At 45.2% G+C, this 24,072-nt stretch overlaps 1 protein-coding gene across 1 annotated transcript in view; it reads right to left on the bottom strand.

The window, feature by feature from the left end:
• Nucleotides 1–8,501: 8,501 nt before the first annotated feature.
• The window catches only part of LOC118001977 (synaptojanin-2-like), a 96,227-nt gene continuing 80,656 nt past the window's right edge, over nt 8,502–24,072 (bottom strand). Inside the window, exons 19-27 of the mRNA XM_034992195.1 lie at nt 20,014–20,232; nt 19,816–19,894; nt 19,104–19,272; nt 18,495–18,668; nt 16,002–16,136; nt 14,240–14,352; nt 12,736–12,844; nt 10,785–10,936; nt 8,502–9,336 (exon numbers count right to left, since the gene is read on the bottom strand). Coding sequence (XP_034848086.1) covers nt 8,599–9,336; nt 10,785–10,936; nt 12,736–12,844; nt 14,240–14,352; nt 16,002–16,136; nt 18,495–18,668; nt 19,104–19,272; nt 19,816–19,894; nt 20,014–20,232 — 1,888 coding nt within the window. The 3' untranslated portion in view covers nt 8,502–8,598. The remainder of the gene's footprint in view (nt 9,337–10,784; nt 10,937–12,735; nt 12,845–14,239; nt 14,353–16,001; nt 16,137–18,494; nt 18,669–19,103; nt 19,273–19,815; nt 19,895–20,013; nt 20,233–24,072) is intronic.

Raw genomic sequence — 24,072 nt, 5'->3', positions numbered from 1 at the left:
GATATAGTCAAATAAAAAGATAAATTCCATCATATGTTTCATGAGAGTCCCAAAAAGAAAGGAGAAAAAGAATGTCCCAGAGGTAGTATTTGAAGAGAAAATGGTGGAAAAGTTCCCAGAACTAATGAAAGACACCAACCCACCCTCAGATTCTAGAAGTTCAACAACTCCAAAGTAAAGCAAATAAAAATAAATCCACATTTATACATGCACAGTGAAGCCACAGAAAAGCCAAGACAAGAGGAAAAAAGTTTTAAGGAACAACACTTAAGATTGCTGCTTAGTCATCAGTCAATGGAAGCTTGAAGACATTGCAATGGTACTGTCAGTGTGCTCAAAGAAAACCACTCCCACCCTAGAATTATACATTCAGTAAAAATGATGACATTTAAAATATTTTTTTTAAGATTTTATTTATTTGAGAGAGAGAGAATGAGAGAGAGCACATGAGAGGGGGGAGGGTCAGAGGGAGAAGCAGACTCCCTGCCGAGCAGGGAGCCCGATGCGGGACTCGATCCAGGGACTCCAGGATCATGACCTGAGCCGAAGGCAGTCGCTTAACCAACTGAGCCACCCAGGCGCCCGACATTTAAAATATTAAGATGAAATGGACATTTTATATAAATTAACAGTTTACTACCAACTGACTTTCAGTAATGGAAATATTAAAGGATGTACTTCAGATAGAAGATAAATAAATGATTCAGCCAGAGGTGCTGAGATTCAAGAAGAAAGGCAGAACGAGAAAAAAGGCACCTATTTGGATAAACTAAATGAAAATTGATTGTACAAAACAATAATAATGACTTGAGTGGGTATTAAAATATATAAAATTAAAATACACAGCAACTATATTTGGGATGGTATATACAGAGTTGAAGTGTTCCAAGGTCACTGCCTTATTCAAGAGGAAGGTCAAGTAATGGTTAACATTAGACTTGGAGAATTTAATGGCACATGTTGTAATTTCTAAGATAACCAATAAAAATGTAATCAACAAAAATGGGATACAAGGACATAAAAATTAGAAGAAAAAGAGGCATGTTAAAAATCCAAAAGAAAGGGCGCCTGGGTGGCTCAGTTGGCTGGGCGACTGCCTTCGGCTCAGGTCATGATCCTGGAGTCCCTGGATCAAGTCCCGCATCGGGCTCCCTGCTCGGCGAGGAGCCTGCTTCTCCCTCTAACCCTCCCCGCTCTCATGTACTCTCTCTCTCTCTCATTCTTGCTCTCTCAAATAAATAAATAAATCTTAAAAAAAAAAAAATCCAAAAGAAGGCATGGAAGGAGGTGAAAAGAAACAAAGAACAGATAGTGCAAAGAGAAAGTATAGACAACATGGTAAAATTTAAACCCAAATACAGCAATTATTACATTAAATGTAAATGAACTAAATATCCCAGTTAAAAGATAAATATGTCAGGCTAGATAAGAAAACAACATTCAATTATATGCCATTTATAATAGACCCATCTGAAGCACGAGAGCACAGAGAGATTCAAAATTTAAAAGACAGAAAAAGACATGTCATGCAAATACTAAAAGGAAGATGATGTAGCTACATCAGATAAAACATACTTTAGGACAAGAATTATTAGAGAAAACGAGGGTCATTTCATAGTTACAAAAGATTAAATTCACCAGGAAAATAATAAATTTTAATTGTATATAATGTGAGTATATAACCTAAAATTATATAATGCAAAAATGGAGAAAACTACAAGAATAGACACCATGGGAGATTTTAACATATGGCTGATAGAACAAACAGACCAAAAAATGAGGAGGAGAATACAAGATTTGAACTACATGTTTTCCAGAGCACTGTACCTAAGAGATAGAGAATACACATTCTTTTCAAATTTGACCAAATGGTTGAATGAGCTAAGCACTGATCTCAAGCAATTACAAAAATAAACAATAAAATAAAAAATAGAAGGAATTTAAAAAGAACACAAATTAAATAGAAAACAAACATAAAATAGTCTCAAAAAAACTTGATTCTTTGAAAAGGCTAATAAAATTGACAAACCTCTAGTGAGACCAGTTAAGAAAAAAAGGCATAATTTACCAATATTAGAATGAAAAGGAGTTACTGCTATAATGTAAACATTAAAAGAGGGTATAATGAATACTTTTAGGTCGATATTATTAAAAATTTTAGATGAAATAAAAAATTCCAAGAAAAATAAACTTACCCCACTTATCTGTGATGTAGAGAACTTGCCTGTGAAGTAGAAACTAGTCCTGTGACTATTACAGAAACAGAATCAGTGATTTAAAAAAAGCTTCTTGCAAAGGAACTATAGACTAAATTGACTTTACTGGTAAACTCTACCAAAAATTTAAGGAGAAAGTAATTTCAGTATTGAATTCTTCCAGTTAATAGAAAAGAGCATACTCCCCATGAGGGAGTCTGAGGTTAGTGTATGTGACTTTGATACCAAGAACAGCACAAAACAGTACAAAAAAGAGAATCTCAATTATGAATATTGTTGCAAAAGTCCTAAGCAAAAATACTGACAATCTAAATTCAGTAATAGTTTAAAAGACAATATGATCTGGGGGCGCCTGCGTGGCTCAGCTGTTTAAGCATCTGCCTTCGACTCAGGTCATGACCCCAGGGTCCTGGGACTGAGCCCCTCATTGGGCTCCCGCTCAGCAGGGAGCTTGCTTTTCTTCCTGTCCTCCCAACCTGTGCTCTATCTCTATTGCTATCTCTGTCTCTCTCTCTAAAATAAACAAAATCTTTAAAAAAAAAGACAATACGATCTGTCCAAGTTGGATTTATACCAAGAATGCAAGGTTGTTTAGCACTGGAAAATTGATCAATGTAATTCACCCTGTTAATGAACAAAAAGGGGAAAAATCATAATCATTTCAATACATGTAAAAAATGTATGATAAAATTTATTCATGAAAAGGATAAATTTAGCAATCCACGAAAAGAATTTCCTTAGCCTAATTAAGAGGGTGTCTAGAGAACAAAAAACAATAGACATCATACTTAACGGCAAAAATATTAACACTTTCCATTTGAGGAGAATGTCTGTTACCAACACTTCTATTTAACATTGTACTGAATGTCCGAGCCAGCTCTGTAGGGCAAGACAAAGGTGTAAAAGGTAAAGGGATGGGAAAGCAAGAAACAAAACTTGTCTGCAGAGGATATGCTTGTCTACATAGGAAATCCAAGACAATCTACAGAGACCATATTTTATAAATTTTAAGACACATTAAAAATTATTTTAACATCTTTGTAATTGGGCTGCATTTCACAATAAATGAAGAGTCATAATTAAGTTGGGAGCCTGTCTTAGTCTGTTTGGGCTGCCATACCGAAACACCAGCCTGGGTGGCTTTAAACAACAAACATCTCTCTCTCACAGTTCTGGAGTCTGGATGTCCACGATCACGGCACTAACGTGTGTGTTCTGGTGAAAGCCCTTTCCCTAGCTCATAAACGGGCACCGTCTTGCTGTGTCCTCACATGTGGAGAGGGCAAGAGGTCTCGGTGAGGTCTCTTTTATAAGAACTCTAATCACATTCGTGAAGGCTCCTTCCTCATGACCTAAGCACCTCCCAAAGGCCTCGCCTCCTAATCATCATCTCTGGGGTTAAGATTTCAACATATGAATTTGGGGGAGGGGTGGCATGCAAACATTCAGGCCATAGCACCTTCTTCAGAATTATAGTGTGTGTGTGTATATATATATATATATATATATATATGGCATATCTTATAATGGTATGGTATAATACGGCATATGGATGGTGTATTAGGTACACTGAAATACAGTATATTGTTAGAATTTTGAGTTTAACAAGACTGATACAGTCCATACACAAAAAAACTCATATTTAAGTATACCAGCAAAAAATAGCAAATGAATTTTAAAGTAAGAATTGTTAGATATAGTTATGGTATAAAGGTTATAAAAATGTTATTTAGAGGTACATATTAGAAGTATTTAGTATAGAAGTCAAATGTCATGATAGCAGAATTCCTTCCTTTAAAATATTTTAAAGGAAAAATATAAAGCAAATATAGCAAAATGTTAATTACTATTAAATCTTGGTGATGGACGTATGAGGGTTCAAACTATTCCCTCTGATTTCACATATATTTAGAAATAATGTTTAAAACTTTGAGAAATGATGAAATCCTTAAATGAAGAAATATATTATGGTCTTAGATTGAAGAGTCAATCTTGTAAAGATGTCTATTCTAGTCCATGCATTCCCAGTAAACAATTCCAATAGGTTTTATTTTTTTAATGGAATTGATGAATTGCTTCTAAAATTTATATGCAATTTCAGAGTCTAGACAAGATTCTCTTTAAGAAAAAGAATGAGGTAGGAGGGCTTGTTTTACCAGATACCAAAGTTAAAGAAAATTAAGACTTAATAAAAATTAGTCAAAAAAAAAAGGGGGGGGGCACCTGGGTGGCTCAGTGGTTAAGCGTCTGCCTTTGGCTCAGGTCATGTTCTCAGAGTCCTGGGATTGAGCCTCGTCGGGCTCCCTGCTCAGCAGGGAGCCTGCTTCTCCCTCTCCAGCTCCCCCTGCTTCTGTTCCCTGTCAAATAAATAAAGTCTTAAAAAAAAAAAAAAAGACAACGTTGTATCAGCACAGAGATTGACAAGTAATCCAGTGGCACAGAACAGACTGCCTGGGGCGGGGGGGGGGGGCAGAAGGTCCTGAATGGCAGGATGAGGAGCAGAGGGAAATCTCTCCCTCAGAGAGGCATCTATTAAACTAGTCAAAATTAGTAAAGGCAATCATTCAACACGTCTAGAGATTGACAAGACTTAAACTGAGAAGCATTAATTCAACAAAACCCAAGGAATCTTAGTAAGAAAATGGGAGGAGGTGGGAGGCCATTGCACTGGAGAACTATGCACCCACCCTCTACCCGCACCCCCCCCCCAGATCTGCCTTACAAAAGACCTGTTCCATTTGGGGTATAGAGGATACATCAAATCTCTCTCTTGATCTCTCTCTCTCTCACACACACGGTTTTGTAACCTACAACTAAAAAAAAATTTTTTATTCTATATTGATGAACACACTTCAAAAATCAATCCTGCACTTGACCACAGATCAAACCTTAATAAATTTTTAAAAAGTAGGTTTATCTAGGCCATATTCTTAGGTCATAATCCAAAAAAATAGGAGTAAACAATTTTTAAATGTCAAATCCTTAACTATTGGAAAATTAGTCTCCCTTGGATGAGAGAGAAGATAAAAGCAAATTAATCTAGAAAGTCACAAAAAGGAGAATATTTCATGCCAAAATGCGTGGGGTGCAGTTAAGCTATAATCAGGGAAAAATATATTAACTTTAAATATCTTTACTGTTAAGTGAGAAAGTCTAAAGATAATGTAATCTAGTGCTACTTTTAATTAAGAAATTAAGAACAAAATTAAAGAAAAAAGATGTAAATTAAAGTTGAAGTTAATGAAAAATGTTTTAAAAATCAACAGAAAAAAATAAAATAGAAAGGCTATATAAATCCTAATGTTATTTGAAAGTGCCAATAAAATTGAATAACCCCTTAAGGAACCTAATTCAAGGAAGCAAGAGCAAGTTTGTTATTTAATGAATGGTATAGTGTAACTATCCCTCGGCAAGGTGATGTTGGCCCCCCTACCTCACACCATTTATAAAAAAGACAAAACCCAAACTCAGAGGAATAACTAGTAATCACATTTCACCCAGAATAGAAGGCAACATAAAGAAGATATTCCAACATTCTTCCATATCCAAAAAGAAACAAACCAAATTAAAAAAAAAAGACAAAATATTTAATAGGCATTTTTTACAACTGCAGTACAAATTATCACTTCAAATAAACATTACAGGGTTTTAATTACTAGTCACCCAATAAATAATTTTTGCAGCTGATAAAATTATTTCGTTATAAAGCGAATGTTTTAATGTATTACTTTGCTTGTACTTCTACATATCCAGAGAATTCTATTCTATCTTGAAATTCAACAACTTAGAACTTTTACAGGAATTGCTTGAGCAGATGTCCTAATTTCAGTCATTTACTGGAACGTATTTTAAAAATAGGCAATAAGTCAGAGAAGATTAGGTTGGAAAAGGGAATATAATTGGGGTCACAGAGACAGTGTTGAATTGTAAAGTTCTGTGCCTCAAAGTCTTCGCGGTGAACTGTACTGTCTTACAGGGCAGTAATAAAAGACGCTTCAAGGCCTGTGTCGGGCACAGAAAAACCAGAAATAAAAAACCCACAAAGAGAAATCCCTAGGCCGCAGTTGCTCGTCCAGAATATTTAACCAACTCTGCTAACCTAGGAAACCTACCGTCTCTTAAAGCCCTAAAAACTAAGTAAGGCAATTCCAATTGTCTTTTTAAAGAGAACACTGGTGTGTGAGCCTTATATATGATCACCTCAAAATCCAGTCTACGTTGTTCACGGATTTGAACACCCCTGATCAAGTATTTGTTCGATTCTTCACGTTAAACTACTTAGAATTTTTCTCGTGACCTGTCTCCTGAGGTCAACACAATTCTGTGTGAATACTTAATGTCAGATCCTTAAGAGCTACCTGTGTGATGAGCACCTTTCTTCATTAAAATTCTGTTCTCTGTCCCATTTATCGGCCATTTGCATCTAGAACAAAGAAACCTGAAAATTAGGCCTATCTCCAGCTTTGCAAGCAACTGTTACATTATACATAATCTGCTTTCAAATTCACCTCCTTTTTGGTGGGAAAAAGAGGTGACAGAGGAAAGAACATCTGAATGAGGAAATCTTTGATCCCATTCCCAATTGTACTCTTAGTAGCAATGTGAATCCTGGCAAATTATTTAACTTCTCCAAGCCATTTACCCATCTTGTGTTCTTTCTCCCCTGAACTCTTCAAGAATTACGTTGTTTACTCATGTTTGTTAGAGAGGTAAACAGGATATAAAGTACTTACACTCTACAGAAAGCGTCCTAATCAGCTAAGGCCAGAAACACCTTCTTTTTAAGACTGGTCAACTACATATATTACCTGTTTATCCCTGTGGGTCACTAAGACCTTTCTCTTTTACCAGTTTTCAAATGAAATGCGATAAATGTTGTAGTTTCATTTTTGTGTTGAGTGCCAGATTTAAATAATCTGCAGGGTACTTGGATAGTGGCAATGAGAAGTCATTCTGAAATCCCAGAGGCGAAAAGAGAGTGGTATCCCCCTAGGCAGGACGATTACTGCCATCCTAACATTAGCATTTAGTGCCATCCTAACCAATTCTCCAGTCACATTAGGGATAGTTCAGAGTCACTGCTGTATGATTCTAGGACATTAAAAACTCCTAAATATGGTATGTGGCACACTAAGTTTTCACCCGTGAATTTCTTGTTAGCAGAAATATGGTATCTGCTCCAAACGGATTCTAGACCTTGCAACATTATTCTTAAAATGTACAACAGTCTGGTGATGTCCTTCTAAAGGACTGACTAGGGCAAGAAGGTGTCATAAATGTACAGACGAAAACATAAACCTAGTACACAGACAGATAAGCAAACCCACAAATGCTGCCCTGGGGTGTCTCATATACAGGGACAGGTGGTGCTTTCCTTCCCGAAACCACAGCCAGGCAGCCCAGGCTAAATGAAATGTTCTTCCTAGCGTCACGACGAGGCCCAATATTATGTGCCAGCATGAGTCTGCACGGTTTGTGCTTTTCCTCCTCATGGAACACAAGGGGGGAAAGAAGCGACGAGGCTTCCTTTAGTAGGGAAGAGCCAGCGTATAGAAACTGGTTTAACTAGTACGCCAGGGCTCCAGACTGTAGCACGTCATGCGACATGCGGTAGCTAAGACACGGTACGGGGAGGAGTCTAGCCAGCCTGAGCTCCGGCTAAGCTAACAGTATGTGCCTCGGAGCCCAGACAGCGTATGACACCATCTCCCACACAAGCAAGGTTCCTGTACGTGTACAGAAACACAAGGGCTCACGGGAATGTGTCGTCTTGTCATTTGGTTGATCTGTTGGCCACTTTCAACTCTGATTTTTTTTTTTTTTAACCTGGGGTCAGCAGGCCAGGTACAGCTCTTAATGGTCCCAACCACCTTTCAGCTGATACATCAACCTCCAGGTGGATCGCCAAAAAGTTATCCCAAATCTGTAAAGTACAAACAACATTTTAAAAACACCACAGACACACATAAATCGAAAACAAAAAACAAAACAAAACAAAACAAACAAGCATGGAAAATCCAACCAGGGAAGAACTTCTCGGACATTATCAGCTAGATTCCCTGTCCTCAGATCCACACATCGAATCTAACCAGAGGTTTCTCAGACCCCTGAGGGGAAACTGCAATGCACGAGTCTGGACTAAAACCGATCTTGGTGGCTGAATAATCATCTTATTGAATAAGAGACACAATTTCTGTAAAGTACACACGAGTGCCAGAAATCCAAATGTTTTTTCAGTGCGCCTTTAAAGAGTGGTCTCTTAGCAGGGGTGAGGGTGGGGGGGTGGGGGGCTGAGGCCAAGGCTCCGGGCTTTCCCTGTGAAGGGACGCCTGAGGGAAGAAGGCACACTTTCTGCAGGAGAGCCGCTGTCCACGCTTCCTACTCATGTTTTCGCCAGCGGGTCAAACACCTGCAGCACCGTCCTCTTGTCCTGGTCACTGCCGGTCACGCAGCGATCGAAGTCCTTCGGCCCGCGCCCCGGCGGCAGCTCCTGGGCAGTCGAGGCAGAGCCTTGCAGCGGGGCTGTGTGTGCTCTTTCCAGGCCCCTGGTCCCCGAGTCCAGCGGGTCGGAGCTCTTGGAGAGCCAGGCATTCTTCAACAGGCTCGGGTGGTGGAGAAGGCTCCAGAAGGGATCCTGAAAATCACCAAGAAGGGAGGCCGCCTCGGACTTGGGCGGCTCGGCGCCGGGGGTTGCAGGGCTCGCCGCGTAGGAAGCGCCGAGGTCAGCGGCTTGTGGAAGGAGAGCGTCCCCGTCGGGTGGGTGTGCGGGGGGACGGTCGCTGGGGCCGCTGCAGGGGAGGACCGCGAGGAACGGGCTGTCACAACTCTGCAGCACCTGCAGGTGGAAGGCGGCGGGGGCCGACTTCTTCCTCCTCGGGGGCGCCTGGGGCGCGGGCGGCGGAACCTCCAGCGGGGACGGTGGGGTGGCCACGGGAGGGGCATCGTCTGGGGCTGGCGGCCCCCCGCTCGGCTTCCTCTCGGTACCCTTCCCAGGCTGAAGTGTTCTCGGTTTGGGAACAGGAGGGACGGCTGCTAGAGGGGGGGGTTCAAGGCTTGTCTCTGGGGGCCCGACCGTAAAATGGACCGTCTGTTGCCCAAACTGGTCTTCCGGTGACTCAGGCTGAGGAAAGGCAGGACCAAGAGTGTAAGTCAGTCAGAAGCCAGCACTGGGGGCGCGGGGGTCAGCACCCAGACGGTGTCAGCAGGGGGAGCAGAGATGGGGCTAAGCGGACATTCTAGCAAATTCGAGATCTGAGAATGTCTGGGATGCTGAAGTGTGACCAGGTACAAGAGAGCGCAGGGGGAACACACATCTGTCAAGTACCAGCAGGTCCAACGACATAGGAGTGGAAACTTGAAAACCAGGGCCACACGGTGAATATTCTGAAACTAGTTTTTCCCTTGTTACCTTAGGAAATGGGGTCATGCTCTTCCTTTATTAAAAGCGAACCTCTGGAAACTATCTTCTCTGAGGCCACCGCTTGGACAATTCAGCATGTACCATGCAAGGCGGATGGAACTTATGTGAGGGCAGTAAGCTAACTGAAGGGCTAATGGATCGGCTTGCTCCTTAAATCTTTGATCAATTTAACTACAGTAGACGGCACATTTCACACAGGAGCATCACTTCCTCGGTTCTGACTCAAAACCATCACAAAACAACTGCACGGTACAAAAGGGAGCTTTCGCATGGAAGGAGCTGTTCGTATCGTAAAGCATCAGCATTTCCTCTGATTCTTTAGAAAACAAACCGCAGAAACAATCCTTCTCCACCAGCCTTTTATTGTCACTCCTGCGTGGCGGCCTGGGAAAATGACCCACTTCTGCCCTGGCTTTTAAAAGAAAAGACGGAGCAGGCACAGGGAAGAGGAGGAGGAAAGAGGTCTGCTTTGTAAGGGGGCAGGGCAGATGGACAGACGCGAGGTGCGAATGTGGGGCAGACCAATGCGGAGAACACAGAGCAAGCGCCAAAGCCACACTGCACACGCGCCACGGGTGGAAAGCGGCAGTCACTCGGGAACGGCCAGCCAACGGATTACCGAGGGTCCCGTTACTAGAACACCGAGATCAAACGGAAGATCCAGATGTCTCTAGAGGTGCCAGTCTTTGGGCTGCCACTGTCCTGACAAACTCATGTCTCTGAAGCAGCAAGCAAGGCTGAGAAGCTTGAGAGCGAGAGCAAAACACAATCTGCAAGAAAAGTGGCAAGAGAAGGTGTCCAGGCCCCGGTATCAGAGGCCGCGCAGAGCGCGACCCCACTGCAAATCCACCGACCGGCAAATAAAAATCTGTACCCGTGCAACCTCGTGCACACGATACGGAGACACACAAACAGGAAAAAAGTATCCCACAAGGGCTTCGTTTGGGGGCTCCACTAGAACACTCCAGAGGCCTGATACCTCCCAGCTGTTCCATCGCCGCGAGAGACTCCTGGTTTTTCTGCTCAGCAAGAGCCAAGGACACGCGGGCGTGTGAAGGAGGGAAGCGGTGGTCAAGCAGCGTCCCCAAGGACGGGAGTCCAGACCCTGGAGCCCCTTGGCAGTAAGAGGCTCTGCTACAGCTTCTTACCTTTCCTGTCCTCCGCAAGGTTGGCTTCTTGATGGTGGGGACTCTGGGCGCAGGCCGCCGGGGCAGGAGCGGGGCCACCCCTGCCGTGGGCTCTGGTTTGGAAGGCCCTGGGTCCCTCAGGGATGTGGCAGTTAGGGCATCTCCTGGGGCACCTGAAACACACAGGTGTACGGACGGCTGAAGTGGACAGGACAGGGTGATTCGCTGCATGACTTAATCTGTAGGCAGTTCACACCCTAAGAGTAATTTGCTAAGGCAACGTATTTCCTTTTTTCTAAAAACAAAAAAATCTCTAAGGGCTGTCAGGACCAACCAGCTAGGTTTAGCTCCCAGCTTCTCATGTTCACCGTCTCAACAGGGATGGTCTTCATGGGGGATCACTGAGGCCCAGACATTATATGCAAAGCTTTATGTCTGTGTGCATTTCTCTGGGGAGGCAATCCGAAACGTCTCAAAATCTCAGCAGGGCTCATGACCAAGAAAATGTTAGGCTGGGATCCCCGGGAGATTTCAGATCTCAAACCTTTCCTAACCTCTACATTCATAGAACACTTAAAAAGTAGCTTCATTGAGATATAATTCACATGCCATGAAAGTCACCCTTTTTAAGGATACAATTCAGGGGTTTTTTAGTATACTCCTGGAGTTGTACGAACCGTCACCACTATCTGATTCCAGAACATCCTCATCACCACAAAAAGGAACCCTGTCCCCCATTAGCAGTCGCCCCTCCATTCCCTCCTCCCCCCGACCCCTGGAAACTACTAGTAACTTTCTCTCTGTATAGATTTGCCTATTCTGGACATTTCGTATAAATGGAATCGTACGGGGTGCCTGAGTGGCTCAGTCAGTTGAGCATCCGACTCTTGATTTTGGCTCAGGTCATGACCTCAGGGTCGTGAGGTCAAGCTCTGTGCTGGGCTCCTCACTGGGCATGGAGCCTGCTTAAGACTCTCTGTCTCCCTCTCCCCACCCCACGGATGCTCTCAAATAAATAAATAAAAGGAATCATACAATATATAACCTTTTTTGTTTAGCTTTTACTCAGCATAATATGGTCAAGATTCACCCATGATAAAGCATATATATGAATACATTCTTTTTTTATAGCTGAATAATATTCCGCTATATAGTTGTTACACTACCTTTTATCCATTCATCAGTTGGTGGTCACGTGGGTGGTTAACATCCATACAATTGTATTATTTTTTGTTAATAAATAAAGAAACCACTCATGATAGTGTTATCCTACAACAGTGTTTCTCGACCTCTTAATTCGTGCCCTCCTTCAATGTTACTTGGAATTCCAAATAAGTTACATATCCTGCCTAAAAGCAAATAGACAGTTGTGATTGGCTATGGCTTTTCAGAGGGCATGAGCTCTCCTTTCTAAAAGAGATATTTGTACACAATCAAAACAACAACAACCCTAAAAAATATTAGTATCAACAATTTTGAATGTGATTATGATTAATATGATTAACATGGGTTAGGTGAAGTAACAGCAACAAAAAATTAACTGGCAGTAGAGTGGGGGAGAGGTCCCCGCCTGACAGTAAAGAATCTATACTTGCTGGTGATTTAAAAAGAAGGTTTTGTGCCTGAAATAGGGATGGGTCCCAAATTACCTCTTGTTATGGAGCTGGCAGAATGAGTTAGTGCCTGGAGCATTATCCTTTTCTAAAATCCATTTTTGTTTATTTCAGTCTCTCCCTTAAAGTGCTTCTTAATAATCCTGGGGTTATTTCTATATTCTTACTGAATTTTAAATATATAATTTTAAATGGATAATAACATTTGTAGTGGAATTTTATAAAATGTTGCTAAAGGGTGCTTCCAATTTAATACCCCCTCCAGGGGGGAAGAAAAAAAAAGTTACTTTCTCTTCCAGACCACTTCTAGTAGGAAGATGCATAAAAGACCAGAAGGAGAGCCCCAGGAGAACACTCACCTCCTCTGGCTTCCAGGAGACACCGGATGGCTGCTTCTGCCTCCTGAGCATTGGTAGTTTTGATCTGCTTGACATTGTAGGGTTTACTTATCCCCATCCTGGCTTTGGGCTTCAGGAGAGAAACAAGAAGAAAAGCATATTAACAGAGGCAGGAAAACAGGCTCGCCTGGTCCGCTTACTGCCTACTGATCAATCTGCAGGGGTGAGGGGCACGGGGCTCCAACAGACAGGAGTTAAACACAAACTCCAATCTAGACTGCATCCCTCAAGCCTCCTCCTGGAAGTACTCTCATACCAAGAAGAGGAATGCAATAATTCAGAGCTGACAAGCCTCCTCTCCCAAACTGGGTGATTACAGGTCTTTGCAAGCCTCCTCTCCCAAACTGGGTAGTTACAGGTCTTTGCAAGCCTCCTCTCCCAAACTGGCTGGGTACAGGTCTTCGCAAGCCTCCTCTCCCAAACTGGCTGGTTACAGGTCTTTGCAAGCCTCCTCTCCCAAACTGGCTGGTTACAGGTCTTTGCAAGCCTCTTCTCCCAAACTGGCTGGTTACAAGGTCTTTGCAAGCCTCCTCTCCCAAACTGGCTGGTTACAAGGTCTTTGCAAGCCTCCTCTCCCAAACTGGCTGGTTACAGGTCTTTGCATTGTGAATATACCACTATCTATTTAATTAACCAGGTAAAAGCCAGAAAGCACCATCAGAAGCCACTTCTCCCACAGCTCAGCAAAGTTATTAAAACACCTTCCACTCTTTTCTCGAAAGTAACTTTTTCTACCTCTTCACCTTTCTCCCTCTTAACCCAAACCTCTGGGTTACCACTGATTACCTGCCTTCACTGTTGTCAACTACTGAGGCCCAGTCATTCCCTCTTCCTGCTATCACGCGTGATATCTGTCCAGCCTCCTGGGACAGCTCGCCTCCACCCAGCACCCCGGCTTCACCTCCCTCACCTCCATGCCACTGACCGTCACCTCCTGTCCTCCTGAGCAGCTCACTGCCATCCTCTGGAAGTTTCCGCCTCTACAATCCTCCCTCACTGTGGTTATTACTAGTGTTCCCCTACTGCACTATTTAGGCCCTATTACCCCCCTTCTTCTTAGCCTCTTCTCTCAAGACAACTGATCTGAATTTCTCCTATTTTGCCTTCTATCGAGCACTGCTCTGTACACCAAGGTCAACGGCAAGCCTCAGAAAGGAGAGAAGTAGAGGAGTCTGGAAACTAACAGTTCCACCACACAGGGACACGTGGGATTTTTCATCAAGTAAGATTTTCTCTCTAACACTCTGTACAACCATGCAGAAACCCTGTAACAGATCTGCTCCTGAGTTCTGGGTTTGGGAGCGCGCTGGTGGGCGGGCAGAGGGTAAAGAGATGTAGGTATATGTGTTCACTGAGAAGAGGCAATCCCACAGGATCTTAGGGGCCGAAGATGGACCATGGGGCAGATCCCTTGGGTTTGAAATGCTGGCCCGTTTTGCTTTGAACCAAACACAGAAGAACTCACCGCCTGCTGGGGTGCCCCCGGCAGAAGTTTTGCCGTCTGCAAAATCGAGTACTGCCCATGGGTGCCGGAGGAGATGGACACGTCCGACGCCGACTTTTTCACCACTAAACCAGCTGTGAAAACCAACGAGGGCAGAGTCTCAATCTTAGTGAAGTCACCAGCTGCTCTGAGGCCAATTCCCAGCCAGCCGAGAGCCAGTCCAACCACGGACACGGTTAGGGTCTCAGCCTGTGTGGGGCAGGTGGGCATCCACAGGGTCGGTATTAAATTTCTCTTTTGATTCTCAGTTTGTGCCTATTCCCTAGATAAGTATTATTTGAATGCAAATTTTAATCTAACATCCTGGGGGGGGTCAAAAATCTGATATAAAAGTCAATGTATTTTGGAGTGGTTTAAAATACACTACTGTTATTAGGACCCCATTTTAAAAATGGCTTGTGGGCAAAATCTAAAAAATCCCAAAGCAGGGGAATAAATGATATTAAATGACACAGTCATTAGGAAATCATATTTTAGAACATGCAGGGGCACCTGGGTGGCGCAGTCGGTGAATGTCCGACTCTTGCTTTTGGCTCGGGTCGTGATCTCAGGGTTGTGAGATCGAGCCCCGCTCAGGCTCTGTGCTTAGTGCAGAGTCTGCTTGGGACCCTCTCTCCCTCTGCCCCTCCCCTGACACTGGCATGAGCTTGGTCTCTCTCTAAAAATAAATAAATAAATCTTTAAAAAAAAAAAAAAAAAAAGAACATTTAAAGACACAGACATTAGATGAAAGACAAAGGACCAAGCAGAGTGGATACCAGTTTTGTAAAAAATAAATAAATAACCACATGTAGGTATAGATGTACATAATCAGAAAAAGGCTAGAAGTCTTGTGGTTGACAGTTGTTACTTGTAGACTATCAAGTGCATTTTAAAATTTTATTTTTTTATACGTATCTATTTTTGTAAATTTTCACAATACGATATAAATTTTACTTTTTACTTATTTAGTATTTTAATCTCTGAGTGTTAACTCAGAAAAGGAAAGAACATGCTTAAAAAGTCACGTGCTTCCAGCTTGCCATCGATTACTAATGTGACGTAAGCCAAGATGAACCCAATGGGAAAGTAAAGCCTGAGGGAAAATCTCTGACTGTCACACTTTCGGGGTGGGGGGAAAGAAGTAAACAGTAGAGGTAAAACAGAAAGTGCTCAAAAGCCCGTCACCAATGTCTTTTCAGGTCCTTAAGGGAAGCTTGAGGGGCCAAGGACCGCTCTGGAGGAGACAGGATGAAGAGTGCCGTCCGCGGGGCCGGGCCGGGAAGGGCCCATCCTCAGGTGGCCGGACGCCAGGGGCAGCAGGTGTGGGCCCGCAGAAGCCAGGACGCCTGGAGGGCCGGGTATCAGGGCTTCCTGGAGCCCTGGGAAACAGGGAGGGGGGAAGCAGGCACGGACAGAAGGCCACTTCTGCGGGGCTGGGGAGGAAGGTGCTAGAAGGTCTTTGCTTGGCGGCCCCCTCCATTTTCCATTCTCTACCATCTCCAACAGAAAGCCCCTTAACGCAAACCACGGCTACGGGAAGGCGAACAGCTGTGTACAAGAATCACGTAGTTTGCTGTGAGAAACACAACCATCTCTGGGATCGACACAAAAAGGAGCCTGAGGAGGGGAAGGCGCTGGGGACCCAGCGAGGCAGCAGCGACTCAGAGGCAGGTGTTGAGTAGCAGGAAATAGGGGTTATTCCCAGCAGGCATGGTGGAAGCCGAAAGCAACAAAGTCTTACTTGGAGGGGGGGGTCTCTGCGGTGGGTGAGGTGGCCGAGGCCTAGTGGGAACCGACAGAGACCTGCTTGGAGAACGGTGCCGGAAATCTCCAACTGCTTCCGGCTCCTGCTTTAGCGCCACCAGCTCAGCATCATCTGGAGGACATGGTGGAACGCGAGTGAGGCGTGAGGCAGGGCCCGGACTCGGGTCTGCGCAGAACCAACTGCAGAAGGGCCCCCCGCAGGGCAGGGGGCCCCTCTCTGCTGGCATGGGAGGGCGGGAGTGGGGCACCCACTGCCTGCTTGGAACAGGAGATGAACTGTGGACAAGGCTTCCAGTCCAGACATGAGAGACATGGAAATTTTTCCAAGGGTAGGGGTGTCTCCTTCTAAAATAATGCAGGAGACTCACACAGAGTAGAGGAGACACTTGAAGACCAGAGCCCCTCAGTTTGAATTCCTCACTCTAACACAGGACTGTGGTTTTGGAAGCTGAGAATATTCTCTGTCTCTGCCCACAGGGTAGCCTGCCATCTGGGGGCAAGCTCCTGGTATGGGGCGTCCCTGCCCATCGTCACCCATTGCCAGCTACTTCACAGGTGATCGACCTCCTGACTTGTCCTGCAAATACCTTCTAAGGCTCGGAGGGGCGTGAGGACGTGACTGCTTTGATTTTATTACATATACACTTATTACACATAAGTTCAGGGAAATTGCAGGTCTTCTCTCCCACACTACAGCATAGCCCGATTTTTGGCTCAGACGCTCCACCCCTCACATTTCCAACAGCTCAAACCCATGTATTTTTGAGGTTGGAGCTGGGAAGAGGCAGGGCTTCTCCTTCTAATGGGAATGCCTGAACCCCCACAGCATCAAGGACATGCCTTCTCGACACCTGCCAGGTGGCAAGGTTGCCCACATAGCCCCATGCCCCTCTACTAATTTTTCACTCCAAGAGGTCTTGGTGCACATATGTGCCCTCCCCTCGAGAGGCTTCCTGAATGATGGCCACTTCTGCAGAAAAGGACTGCCTGCTATCTGAAGAGCATGCCCCTTCAGCCACTTCCACTCAGGGCAGGAGCCCTCTGGATGTGCAGTGCACAGAACCACCTCGATTGGGCAATGGTCCCCAAACCCAGCCATGCATCTCAGTCACCTGGGGAGCTTCATGAAATACCAGATTTTCAGGGTCCCAGCCCACCCCTGCCAAACCCACATCTCCATGATGGGGATCAGCAACTGTACATTTAAGAGCTCCTGATGGCTCAATGCAGCCAGGCTACTAACCACCTTTGGGACCATGGCACAAAGGGGCTTGGGGGTGTCTGCACCTCTCCCGGCAAGTTACCTTCCCTGGGAAGCATCTCAATTCACTTTCACCCCGTTCTGTATTCTCAGCTGCAGCTCAAAGGGGCCTGACACATGCTAAGCTGCCGAACCTACCAGACAAGAGCTTTCCTCCAATGGGGAAGGCACAGCGAGCGGCACTGGGAATCCACTTGTGGCTGTGGGAGAGTCTGGGGCTGGGGCACAAACGACCCTAATTTCCAGCCCATGAAAGGCCAGCGGGCTTTAAAACTTATTCAAAAGGGCCATTACACCATATAACCTAGGGCTTTGCAGTTTAATCTGCGGGACTTTGAGTCCCTCTTTGCTTAAGTCTCAATGATAGAATGATGCTAATGTATCATATTACTGTGTAATAACATGTTATAGGAATGTAACCAGACCCCAGCACTGAGGACATAGATACTGGATGGACCCAGACGGTGTGCTAAGTGAAATACATTAGACATAGAAAGACAAGTATGATTTCACGTACATGTGGAACCTAAAAAACAAAACAAACAACAGCCAAAAAAAAAACCCAAACCCAGAAACAGACTCATACATACAGAGGACTGGTTGTTGACTCCCCAGGGGGGGAGGGGGAGATAGGTGAAGGAGATTAAGAGATACAAACTTACAGTTTAAAATCAGTCACAGGGATGAAAAGTATAGCATAGGAATACAGTCAATAATACTGTTTCAACATTATATGGTGACACATGGTAACCACAAGCACTGCGTAATGTATAGAATTACAGGTTCACTAAGTTGTACACCTGAAACCAATATAACGTTGTATGTCAATTATATTTCAATAAAAAAATAAGTATGTCTCTTACGGGATTGAAATATACATTGTGGAGAAGAAAAACAGAATTACAAATGTAAAACCAATTCAGGGCTGTGGCCATTTAAACATACTGAAGAAGCAGGGATTACCACGGATCTGGTAAGCTGTAACGGTACCAGTGGTAAAAATAAATAAATAAAAAGCACATAGAAAATCAGTGTGGTGGTAGCTGGATACGGGCCCAGAGCCCGGTTTCCACCCACTTGCTAGGACTTGTGGTTTCAGCCCTAGCGTGGGCTGGGAGCACTTAACTGGTGGCCTCATGCAATGCCCTGGTGCGGAGAGAAAGCAGATCGGATGCCAGAGGCTCTTTAGAAAAGGAAGGGCCAAGCTACCTTTGTAGGTCGGGTGCTGCTTCTTTTTAGTGAGTGCAGGTGACTTGCTGACAGGCACCGCTGCTGTGGAGCTGGGGGCTTCGGAGAGGCTGTCCCCGCCCATCTCGCCATCTGAGACCACAGGCTGACTTAGTTCATCCACCAAATAGTCTTCATCATCTTCGAGAATATCCCCTGGGGGAAGGAAATGTCACAGTGCACAATGAGGGTAAATGGCACAGCCTTCGGGCAGTGGGTCTGTTTCACCATCCGGGCTTGCTGCTCGGCGTCGGGATGCCTGCGGCCCAGCCTCCAGCAGCCTGGGGGCGCCCACGTGTCAACAGGTACAGGACGCCAGTTCCATTCAGGCCTGAGACACGGACTGAGCCCACAGCCCAGACAGCCTCAAAAACACTGTTCTCACTGTCATTTCAGACAGCTCCAGGTCTTACTGCTTCATGCATCACCCCTAGATGTGCCAAACCGAGCACATAGAATATAGTGCTTGTGATCCAAGGACCGCCCGTCACCTTAGGTGTGAGAAGGGGTCTTGAAAATCTCATGCTGGTTGCTGGAACTTGCCTGCTGGCCTCGCCACAATGACCAAGAGGTCCTTGCAAAGCTACTCACCCTCTGACTCATAGTCCAGAGTTGTGAAGTCAAAGTTTTCCTCCAGCAAACAGGAATTGGCAGTGGGAGACATGGAGGCCATGCTATCCCGCTTTCGGATGATCTCCTCTTGCAAACCCTTCAGCCAGTCCTTGGTCTTTGGTCTGATCTTCACGGCTCTGCCTTTCACCTGAGGACACAGTGGCCATCTGAGAAGGAGTACAGACCTCAGAACCAACCCCATGCTTTCAAAGGGCATTTGGCTCAAACTCCTGCATCAGCAGCAGGCCAATCTTCATGTTTTGCCATGAAAAGTTGAGGGTCCAGACCTCAGGCAAGATCAGCAGAGCTCACGTTTGACCCAAATAAAAGTTGAATTATCATCTCCAGCTTTTCATGCCATGTGAACGTAAAACCAGGATATTATCAAAATGGGAACTCCTTGTACACTGCATAGTCCAAAATACACTGTCTAAAGAGAAGGACTGCAATGCCCTCCCATGTGCAGGTGTGAGCTGAGACAGACCCAGTGACTCAGGGGGATCTACTTTCTAACACTTGCTCTTCCCCCCAAATTCTGCAAGTGGCCAGGGCTGGACATTAGAGACCTCAATGAGGGGACCAGAAATAGACACCAGAAGGAAGGGTGCTAGTTCCTGCCCTCATGTGGTGCCCAAGAAGACTCTGGGGAGTAAGCAGCCCCCCGCTCCATGGGTGACCGAGCACGACTTACCTTCATACCATCCACATCCAGGACGCTGAGAGCCGAGTGACTGTCTGCAAAAGTCACCAGCATCTGCCCTTGGTTGATCCTGGAATGAATGAGATGGGCCAAGTCAATGCCAAGAACAATCCGGCAGCTCTCGTGGATTCTGGCCGGCCATGTACCCAACACGCACATGGGACCCGCACCAGCCGGGGCACTAATTACCTGACAAGAACGATGGTCCCGTAATTGCCCAGGGTCTGCATGAGTTCTGTGCGCACATCTTCAGGAAACTCGTTTTTCTCTTCTAAGGTTGGTGACTGAAGGTTGACCACGACGGTGGCATCCAGGGGGCCCTGGAAAGAGGACACTTCCCGAAACACCGTCTCCCGAGCACCCACATCGACTTCTTGAACTTCCACCTCCACGATCGCCAGCACGGGTCTGCGTTAGACACAGAGGGAAGACAGGTGACGGGTAACGGGGCCGAGCAGGTCCCAACCCCCAGAGCTCCGCTGTGAAGAGCAAACATCGATGACCCACGGGTGTGGCCCCAGCCCAGTGCCAGCACCTGGCTGTCCTGTCCTAGGCTTTCAGATTCTATCTTTGCCCAATCTTAGCATTGTCTTGGCATTCTCACCTAAGGGTGGTTTAGAAAAAACAGTGCCAGCCATTAGCAGAGATTTTTCTATGTGGTTTTAGTCAGTACTGCCAAGGATGGAGAGAAGTGGGAATTCCCCCTTGGCTAGGGGTTCAAGCTTTTTGGAGGGCTATTTGGCAATTGCTGTTAAGAATCTCAAAAATGTTCATCTCTTTTAACCTACTAATTTTAATTCTAGGACTCTGTTCTAAGAAAGTGACCAGAGATTCACACAAAGATTTATACACAGGATGATTATTACAGCACTGTTGATGGAAGGGGGAAGGGGAAACAGTCTATCTGTCCCATGACAGGGAAACAGGTTATGGTGCAGCCATATGATAATATTTTACACAATTAATAAGAATAATGTCAGAGAAGTCGAGTTGACATCCCCAGGAAAACAGATCAGCAGGAAATAATGCAATCGTTTATTGCCACTGTGCTAGAGGGGTGGGTTTACTCTCTTTACAAAAATTTAGGAAATCCTCTATTATGAAGATTATGTAATCTTCTTGAAGACTTTTATAATACAGTATTAAGTGGAAACAAAACAGAAGACAAAATAGATGATATGGCAGTGACCTTTAAAACCAGGGAACACTGCAAAAATGAAGAGATGTGAGTGATAATCAGTATGCTCCTCCCACAAACTTATATCGCCATTGTTAGATTTTTGGGGGTTTTTTTGCATCTAGAAAAAAAAAAAGAAGATGGAGAAAAATCTGATGCAGGGATATGCACTAAGTGAGTGGCAGAAAACCTTCTGGGAGAAACCGCACACGCTTAAGAGAAGCCTCCTCGCTGAGGAAGGCGGGGGCAGGTGCAGGTGCTCGCGGGCAGCGCCCCCAGCAGGGATGCGAATGGGCTACAGATACGCGGGACGCCTGCATGAATCTGCAGAGAATGAGGCTGGCGGGGAAAAGCCAGTCCCCCCCGCCCCATTCTGATTCCATTTATGTAACATGCTTGGAATGAAGAAATTATGGAAAGGGAGGAGAAGAGCAGTGGTGGACAGGGGTTAGGGAGCAGGGCTGTGAAAAGGCGCCGGGAGGCATCCCTCTGATGAAGGGGATGTTCTGTGTCTTGACAGTGACATGGCTGCTATCCTGGTGGCGACACTGTGCTACAGAGTGACAGGACCTCCCCACTGCAGGGCCTGGGAAAGAGTACCCGAGCTCTCTGTATTATTCCTTACAACCGCACGTGCCAATCTAGAATTACCTCAACATAAAACGTTTAATTTAAAAATATGAATGTAGGGGCGCCTGGGTGGCTCAGTTGGTTGGGCGACTGCCTTCGGCTCAGGTCATGATCCTGGAGTCCTGGGATCGAGTCCCGCATCCGGCTCCCTGCTCAGCGGGGAGCCTGCTTCTGCCTCTGACCCTCCCCCCTCTCATGTGCTCTCTCTCATTCTCTCTCCTAAATAAATAAAATCTTTAAAATAAATAAATAAATAAATAAATAAATAAATAAATAAATAAATAAATAAAATATGAATGTAGTAAAGCAAAATGATAAGTCTGCAAAATATAATCCTAATGTCCTCACACGCATACCTGTACGTGAAAGGGCGTCTGCACACAAGCACACACCGCACACAGGTTAACATTTTGGTGTAAAGTCTTCTAACGCACACGGAAAATGCAGAAGACACCTAACAGACCACTGCAGACCCTGTCTCAGAGGGTGGAACTACGGAGGGTTTGTTTGTGGACGTAGGTCTCCCCTAACTGTCAATAACTGAGGGGTTCTGCTTCTGTAATCGGAAAAATCCACAAATGTCTAAGACACACCTCAAACCAGTATGTCCAGATCTGCAGCTCCCAGCATCCCAGTAGAGCGAAGGTTACTCCGTCCTTCCGGCTGCTCAGGCCAAACTCTGGGGTCCTCCTCAAATCTGCTCCCCCCCAAAACCCCATCCAATCTGTCAGGCAATTCTGTGGGCTCCACTTTCAAAATCTATCAAGAACCCAACTGCTTCTCGCCATGGGGACCCGTGACCATCTGGTCCAAGGCTGGCACTGCCCTTGCTTACTGCACGAGCTTCTTCCCTGGCCCCACTGGACTCTCTTGGGCTGATTCTGTCAACACCTCGTCAGATAATGCCACTCCTCAGCCTGAGTCAAACCCAACGTTCTTGTGGCCCGCGGGGTTCCACATGGCCTGCACTGCTTGCCCAGCTCCTATGACCTCCTCTACTCTTTCCACTCCACCTTGATTCTCTGGATCCCTGAAGGTTCACTGCCTTGCCCTGGAATGCTCTCCCCCTGTCACCCCTATGGCTCATACTCTCACTTCTTTCAGGTCTGGGGCTCCACGGTCATCATATCCGAAAAGCCTTCCTTGAACACTGGGTATAAAAGAGCACCAACCCTTTGTCTGAGTCTTGTCACTACTATTTTTCCTTTCACATTTGTTTACTGTCTGTCTGTCCTCATTAAACAATTCCATGAGAGTATGGTCTTGTCTCTTTTGTTCACTGTGCCAGGGACAGGGCCTGGTATACAAGGCCCTTCAGTGAATAGAGGTTAAATGAATTGCTTCTAAAGACACTCACTGAACTAGGGCGCCTAGGTGGCTCAGTCGGTTAAGCGGCTGCCTTCGGCTCAGGTCATGATCCTGGAGTCCCGGGATCGAGTCCCGCATCGGGCTCCCTGCTCAGCAGGGAGTCTGCTTCTCCCTCTGACCCTCCTCCCTCTCATGCTCTCTGTCTCTCATTCTCTCTCAAATAAATTTAAAAAAAAAAAAAAATCTTAAAAAAAAAGACACTCACTGAACTAGCAAACTGATACTTTGCTATAGAAAGTCCTATAACTGGAGATTTCCCGAGGTTCATTTCTAGGTGTGGATTTGCCACAACAGGTTTCCTAAGAATTTAGAATATCTAAAGATTTAGACCTACTGGCTGACCGGCTCTTGACCACCAACTCTCTCTCCTAATTTCCTTCCTTGTAGAAGTTGAAACTGACAGGCTAGTTTTGTAGCAGCCATGGGAAGATCAAACCCTTCCTATTCACACCCTCAAATGCCATCCTCTGTCTCTTTAAAGATGTTCCACGAGACTATTCTCCCTCTGCGGCTGGTCCCAGCGCACATCGAGCTGACCGACCCTGCTGCTGTGTTCCATCCATAATGCAAGACACGCCAGGCCAAACCAACAGCTCAGAGCATTTAAGAACTCAGAATCCAACACTTAAAAACCATTTCACATTTGTAATGATAAAATATTAGAAAAAAATGTCACCAGTAGGTAAATGGGTAAATTCCATCGATACACTTAGTGGAATACTGGACAGCAATTATAAGGCAATAAGCCAGGTCTGTAATGCCGACGTGATTGTATCTCAAAGACAAGAAGTGACAAAAAAGCAAGGTGCACAATGACATCATTTGTGGGAATTTAAACTGCAAAATACTACAGGCTGCATCTTTGCAATTTTCATAAATGAGGTCATTTATGATACGAGCAATTACAATACCAACACGGATTCATTCTTGGTGGTGGGGACAAAGCTATTGGTCACACTACTCTTCGCTCTTTACTGTATTTCACACGCGTGCACACACGCATCCCGGGGGGGACCGCAAGTCCGTTCTCTGCGGGGATAAGCAGATGTCGCTTTCCGCAGCCCAGGAGAAGG

This window comes from Mirounga leonina, unplaced genomic scaffold (genome assembly GCF_011800145.1).
Source record: "Mirounga leonina isolate KUSES-001 unplaced genomic scaffold, KU_Mleo_1.0 Mir_55, whole genome shotgun sequence".
In the NCBI taxonomy this organism is placed as follows: domain Eukaryota; kingdom Metazoa; phylum Chordata; class Mammalia; order Carnivora; family Phocidae; genus Mirounga; species Mirounga leonina.
This window is presented reverse-complemented; position numbering and strand designations above follow the sequence as displayed.